Source organism: Elephantulus edwardii, unplaced genomic scaffold (assembly GCF_000299155.1).
Source record: "Elephantulus edwardii isolate Elephantulus edwardi_28Jun2011 unplaced genomic scaffold, EleEdw1.0 scaffold00184, whole genome shotgun sequence".
NCBI lineage: Eukaryota > Metazoa > Chordata > Mammalia > Macroscelidea > Macroscelididae > Elephantulus > Elephantulus edwardii.
The window spans coordinates 5,891,099-5,898,109 of record NW_006399934.1 but is presented as its reverse complement, the minus strand read 5'-3'; the positions used below and the strand labels follow the sequence as shown (position 1 = coordinate 5,898,109).

Sequence of the window (7,011 nt, the reverse complement as noted above, 5' to 3'; positions counted from 1 at the left end):
ATTTTAGAAAAAAGGTTACTATTTAAAAAATGGTATATTTTAATTATAACAGCTTATTATTTAAACAAATAATTCATTTGAAGAACAATGTAATTTCTTTAAATGTCTTCATCCGTTTTTTATATATTTCACAAAAAAACTTATTATTTCTGTTAATGTCAATGTTGTTGTTGCTAGGTGTCATCCAATCCGTTATGTCTAGTAACCCTATACAAAACAGAATGGAACCTTTTCCTATCCTGAACTATTCTCACAACCTCTGTCATGCTTAAGCCTATTTTGGTAGTCACTGTGTTAACTCATTTTGTTGAGGGTCTTCCTCTCTTTTGCTGACCTTCCACCTTTCTCAGCATGGTGCCTCTCTTGAAAGACTGAAATCTAAAAATATGCCAATAGTAAGTGAAATGAAATTTTACAGTTCTTGCCTATACGGAGTATTCTGGTTGCAAGACAGATTAGTTTGTTTTTTTGGCAGTCCATAGCATATTCAATACTCTTTACCAACAAGAACACTCAGGGTTGCATCTGTTTCCTAAAACGTCTCAACTGGTATTCCATCAATTCCTGAAGCTTTATTTATTTTCTTTTTTACTAATGCCATCAGTACAGGTTAGACTTCTTTCAGTACCTTTGGCTCTTGCACTTATGCTTCTTCCTTACTGGTTCAGTGTGGACTAATTCTTTTTTGGTAAGGTGACGCTGTATAGTCCTTGCATTTCGTCCATAGAATCTTCCAGTGTTGCAACTTGAGGCTTATTATTTTCTTCAATTCTTTCAGCTTGAGAAATGCCTAGTATATTCTTCCATCTTGGTTTTCTAATTCCAGCTACTTGAACATTTCTTTATATTATTTTATATGTCATCCTTGTGCAGGGGCCATGCTAATCTTCTCTGTATAGTTCCAGTTTTAGTATATATGCTGCCTAAGTGAACACACAAAAAAGACAGGAGTTGATTTATCCATGAGAAAATGTGCTTGTAATTATTGCTGTTGTGTACCGTAGAGCTGGAACCCACCCATAGCTGACCCTCTGGTGGGTTTTCAACGGCAGTTAATAGCACAGGAGGAGATTGACCATCCTTCTCCCTCTGAGCAGCTGGTGGACTTGAACTGTTTGTATTCAGGGTTGCAGCAGTTCTTGCCACTAGGCCATGAAAGTGCCTTTATTATATTTTGCTTTGTTTTCTCTGGGCAGCCTTTTGCAATCTTCAGTTATTTTACCTCAGTATTCCTTCCCCTTGTTTTGGTGTCTTTTCATTCCAATACAAGTTCTGACATCCATTTATGCTTTTTTTTTTTTAGGTTGGAATTCTGGACCTATCTTGGTTTTATTGTTTTGACCTAACTTCCTGAGCCTTATCAAAAATAGTCATTTTGCACTCAAAGCTTCTTGACAAAGTCAAGTCTTTGCATGTACCATTGTCATAAATAGGGGTCCCACAGAGGAGGGACGCTATCAAGGGCCAGGGGATACAGTAGGTGAGACTCTAGGACTGAGCCAGCCTTGTGCTCTCCTGGAATTCTGGGGTTTTGAGGTGTGTGTACTAAGGGGAAGTGACTCGGGGGATACAGGGCTAACTTCAGAGGGCAGGGATAAGCCCAGCAGGGCCCAGCGCTGGGCTGGTGGTGTAGAAAAGTAGGCCTTCTGTTCTTCTGAGTAGCGTTCCTGGGGAGTCACAGCATCCCGGTAAGTCCAGTCCTGCCAGTGGAAATTGAAGCCTTCAAGCAGAGTGATGCGCTCAGCTCTTGTAGGAACACAGTCAAGGGGCTTTGTGGGTAGCAGGTCTGGCACCTCTATCCCTGGCAGCAGCAGCACCCTTCGGATGGCAAACCAGCCCCCAAATCGTGAGAGTACTTGTAATGAATAAATCATTCATTGTACATAATTCTATCATTCAATCTCCAGCCTCATTTCTGAATATTTTCCACTTATAGTCTGTCCCCCCCCAATGTTTGCATTACAATCACCAATGATTATCAATGCATCCTGATTGAGTGGGTTTTTGTCTTTTTTTTTTTTTTTTGTATCATTGGATTCTATTGGCCAGGATTTTATTTAGGATTTTTGCATCTATATTCATGAGAGATATTGGTCTATAGTTTCTACTTTGGTGCTGTCTTTCTGTGACTTTGATATCAAGGATATGGTTGCTTCATAGAATGAGTCTGGGAGAATTCCATCTTTTCTATTTTCCTTTTTTCCTCTTTTCTATTTTCTTAAGTACATTATATAAAATTGGTGACAGTTCTTGTCTGAATGTTTGATAAAATTTACTTGTAAAACCATCTGGTCCAGGGTTGGTTTTGTTGTTGTTGTAAGTTGTTTTATTATCTGTTCAATTTGTTCTTTTGTAATGGGTCTGTTCAGGTGTTCAATTTCGGTCTGTCTGTGTCACTTTAGGTTGGTTGTGAGTTTCTAAATATTTGTTCATTTCCTCTAGGTTTTCATATTTGTTTGAGTATAGTTTTTTCCATTGTTAACCTTTTTATTTTCGTTGTTCTGTTATGACATTTCCCTTTCATCTCTTATTTAGATTATTTGTGACTTTTCTTTCTTTCCTTTGTTAGTTTTGCTAGTGGTTTTATTGATCTTTTCGCAGAACCAACTCCTGGTTTTGTTGATGGTTTCAACTGTTTTTCTGTTTTCTATTTCATCTCTAATCTTTATAATTTCAGTCTTTTTAGAGAGTGTCAGGTTTTCTTGCTCTTCTTTCTCAATTTGTTTGAGGTGTTGGATTAGAAAGTCAATCATTTTTTCTTGTCGTTTCATGTGTTTGATTATTGCTCTAAATATACCTCTAATGACTGCTTTGACCGTTTCCTAGAAGTTTTAGTAAGTTGTGTTTTTGTTGCCATTTGTTTTAAGAAACTTTCAATTTCATTTTTTATTTCTTCTAGTATCCACTCATACTCAAGCAAGATGTTGTCCAGTTTCAATATGTGTGTTTTTCCCCCTTTATCCTCTTGTTATTAATTTCTAATTTTGTAGCATTGTGGTCTGAGAAGACACTTTGCATCATTTCCATGTTTTTTAATTTATTGATTCTTGCCTTGTGACCTAAAATGTCATCTATTTTAGAGAACATTCTATGCATATTGGAGAAGAAGGTATACTGCACTTTTTTTGGGTACATTAGCCTATATATATGAGATTGAGTTGGTTTACTGTGTGATTTAATTCTTCAGCATCTTTATTGAGTTAATTTTTGGTAGTTCTATCTTTTCTTGAGAGTGGTATATTGAAGACTCCAACTATTATAGTGGTGTTGTCTATTTCCTTTTCCAATTTTGTTAATGCTGGTTTTGTATATTTTACAGCAGCTGTGGTGCTGGAGAAGAGTACTGAATATACCATGGACTGCTGGGAGAACAAATTCGTCCTGGAGAGGGTGAAGTCAGGCTGCTCCTTGAAGGCAAGGATTCTGAAGCTTCGTCTGACATACTTTGGACATGTTGCAAGGAGGGACCAGTCCTTGGAGAAGGACATCATGCTTGGGAGGGTGGAGGGACAGTGCAGGAGAGGAAAAACCTAGATGAGATGGATTTATTCAATCACTGGGGTTATGGGAATAGGTGTGTCGGAGACAGTAGGATTGGCAAAAGATAGAGCAGGGTTTTGGGCTGTTGTACATAGGGTTGCTATTAGTTGCAGGTGAATCGATGGCACATAACACCACCACCACTAATATGTTATTGCATAGATGTTTATTATTGTTACGTCCTCTTATTCTATTGACCCTTTAATGCATTATGTAGTGACCTTCCTTGTCCTTTATGATGTTTTTTACATCAGTGAAAGCATATCATCTAACAAACCCTTGGGAATTATTAAGAAAAAACAAGAATGATTAGAGAAAATTCTATATAAACTTACTTTAATTGTTATCCCATTACTCCAGTCACTGAATCAATCCATCTCATTGAGGGTCTTCCTCTCTTGTGTTGTCCCTCTGCCCTCCCAAGTATGATGTCCCTCTCCAGGGACCGGTCACTCCTTGTAATATGTTCAAAGTATGTCAGACGATGCTTTAGAATCCTTGCCTTCAAGGAGCAGCTCGATTTCACCCTCTCTAGGTCCTGTTTGTTCTCTGAGCAGTCTATGGTATAGTCAACACTCTTCCCCAGCACTATAACTCAAAGGCATAAATTATCTTTCTATGATCCTTAGTTATTGTCTGATGCATAGCACACAATTGCAAAGACTATGTCCTGGATCAGGCGCACCTTGGTCTCCAGACTGACATCATTGCTGTTCAGCACTCTGGAGAGGTCCCTCACAGCTAGCTTTCCCCAGTGCAATTTGTCTCTTGTTTTCCTGGCTGCTGGTACCAAGAGTGCTGATTGTGGAGTCAAGAAAACAAAAACTGTTAATAATCTCAATCTCTTCACCATCCATAATGATGCTGCCAATTGGCCCAGTGGTGAGAACCTTTGTTTTCTTGATGTTGAGCTTCAATCCATATTGAAGGCTGCAGTCCTTGACTTTCTGCAGGAAGTACTTCAGGTCTTCCTCAGTTTCAGCAAGCAAGGTTGTATCATCTGCATAACTCAGGTTGTTGATGATCCTTCCTCCAATGCTGATGCCACATTCCTCCTCATACAGCCTAGCATCGCAGGTGATCTGTTCTGAATATAGACTGAAAAGGTATGGAGACAGAATATATCACTGGCATACACCCTTTCTGATTCTGAGCCATGCAGTATCTCCTTGGTCTGTTCTGACTATTGCCTCCTGGTTCAAGTATAGGCTTCACATAAGCACAATCAGATGTTCTGGGATTCCCATTCTTCTCAGAGTCAGCCACAGTTTGCTGTGATCCACACAGTCAAATGCTTTTGCATAGTCAAGGAAACACAGATAGACATTCCTCTAGTACTATCAGTCAAGATCTATCTAACATTAGCTATAATATTCCTAGTATCACAGATACATGTCATAAATAGATAAATCTTGGTAAAGTTATGTCTAGTGAAATGAAACAAGTCAGTCATTAACTGGAAAAAGTATTATATTATCCCACTATATGAAATATCTGTAATAAGCAAGTGCATAGAGACCAAAGCATATTAGTATATAGTAGGGGTGACATAGTAGGGGGGCTTGGAGTACCTACTAAGGGAACATCGAGTTTCTCTTAAAGGTGATGAAAGTTGAAAATGAATAGTGATAATGACTATAGCACATGATGAATGCCAGTTAAAAAACATGGTAAATATTTTATTGTTTATTTATACTAAAATGGAAAAAAAAGAGTTACCATAAACATTATAGATAGTGAAAGCATATCATCTAACAAAAACTTGGGAATTATTAAGAAAAAACAAGAATGATTAGAGAAAATTCTATATAAACTTACTTTAATTGTTATATATCTTAATTTTATTTCTACTTTCTCTCACTTAGAACTGAAAATCTTCCTCAACAAGTTACCTAATGCTTCCTTCACATCTTTATTTCTAAGGGTGTAGATGAAGGGATTGAGTGTAGGAGTCACCACTCCATAGAAGAGAGCCATGAACTTGGGCTGGTCCATTGAGATGGAGGAGGGAGGCTGAAGATACATGGTAATGCCAGGGCCAAAAAATAATAAAACAACAAGAAGATGAGAAGAACATGTTCCTAAAGCCTTTTTCCTTCCCTCAGAAGATTTAATCTTCAACACAGCTTGTCCAATGCAAGCATAAGAAGCAAGAATTAAGCAGAGTGGGACAGCCACAATAAAAATACATACTACAGACAGCATGAGCTCATTCACATGCTTTTCACCACAGGCAATTTTTATCAGAACAGGTATCTCACACAATACATGATCCAGCTTATTGACACCACAGAGTGGTAGTTGTAATGTAACAGTTACCTCTGAGATAGCAAAAGTCATTCCACTGAGCCACATAATGGATATTAATAGCAGGCAAATTCTACGATTCATAATGGTAGTATAATGCAGAGGCTTACAGATGGCCACATAACGATCCAAGGACATGAGAGTTAATAGCAGACATTCTGTGCCCCCCATTGAGTGGAAAACATAAAGCTGAACTACACAACCCATGTAGCTGATTGTCTTCTTGGAGCTTCCCAGGTTAACCAGCATCTGAGGGACAATGCTTGTGGTATAACACATGTCCAAAAAGGAGAGGTTGGTGAGGAAGAAATACATGGGGCTGTGGAGTTTGGGGTCTAATGTGGACACCAGGATGATGGCAATGTTTCCCATCATGGCCATAGGGTATGTGATCAGAAGAATAACAAAGAGAGGAAGCTCCAGCCAAGGATGGTCAGCAAATCCCAGTAGAATGAATTCTTCTGGATGGCTTTTGTTACTTACTGCCATTATCATAAATTTATTTCATCTGCTGTAGGGAGTGGCAAAGATGATAGAAAAAATTATTAACAATGGCAAATCATCATTATGCATTGATCATTTAGTCACAGAAGGTGGAATTCAGTAACCTGAGGACTATTTCGGAACAAATTTCTATCCCAAGGCTTGAATATATTTCATATTGATGCTTTTATTAATAGGTCAAAGATAGATAAACAATTCTAGGAAGGAGAAACCCATCAACAAATCATAACTATCTCTTTCATTCTAAGATTCTTAGCACTGTAGTAGAAGGCGTTATCCTGCCATGTGAAAGACCTTGATTGGGTTATATGCATAACTATGCTAGAAGCTTGAAGAATTTGTTCTGAGTGTGCCATTTCTGCTGTATAGCTATGTGGTAATCAGAGGTATGAGTTATGAGAATCATTCATGCCATGCCAAGGTAAGAAATCACTCTTTCTTAAGCTGGTTTGGCAGCAGTGATTACAAAGGCACTTTTCTGAAAGCAAAGTCATAGGGCAAGTCCAGGACCTGAAGAAATGAAAATTGTATTTGAGCCACGCCAAGGATCACAGTGGATATGCATCACCTTTAACCTTCCACATGCTACTTTCCCCCACCCCCAAAATTATGTTTTTTTTTTAGCAGATACAAAACCAAACACACTTATTGATAGTGTTT

The 7,011-nt window shown here is 38.2% G+C and overlaps 1 protein-coding gene and 1 pseudogene across 1 annotated transcript; both read right to left on the bottom strand.

Moving 5' to 3' along the window:
* Positions 1–1,457: 1,457 nt before the first annotated feature.
* LOC102861941 lies at positions 1,458–1,874 on the bottom strand (annotated as a pseudogene).
* A 3,523-nt stretch (positions 1,875–5,397) lies between these two features.
* On the bottom strand, positions 5,398–6,336 carry LOC102850788 (olfactory receptor 2B11-like). Its single transcript, XM_006896246.1, has one exon. It carries the CDS (start codon positions 6,334–6,336, stop codon positions 5,398–5,400), a length of 939 nt encoding a protein of 312 aa, XP_006896308.1.
* Between the last annotated feature and the right edge of the window lie 675 nt (positions 6,337–7,011).

Bases quoted from the DNA above. Each gene is read 5' to 3' on its own strand.
- LOC102850788 (XM_006896246.1), bottom strand. From the start codon at position 6,336: ATGGCAGTAAGTAACAAAAGCCATCCAGAAGAATTCATTCTACTGGGA.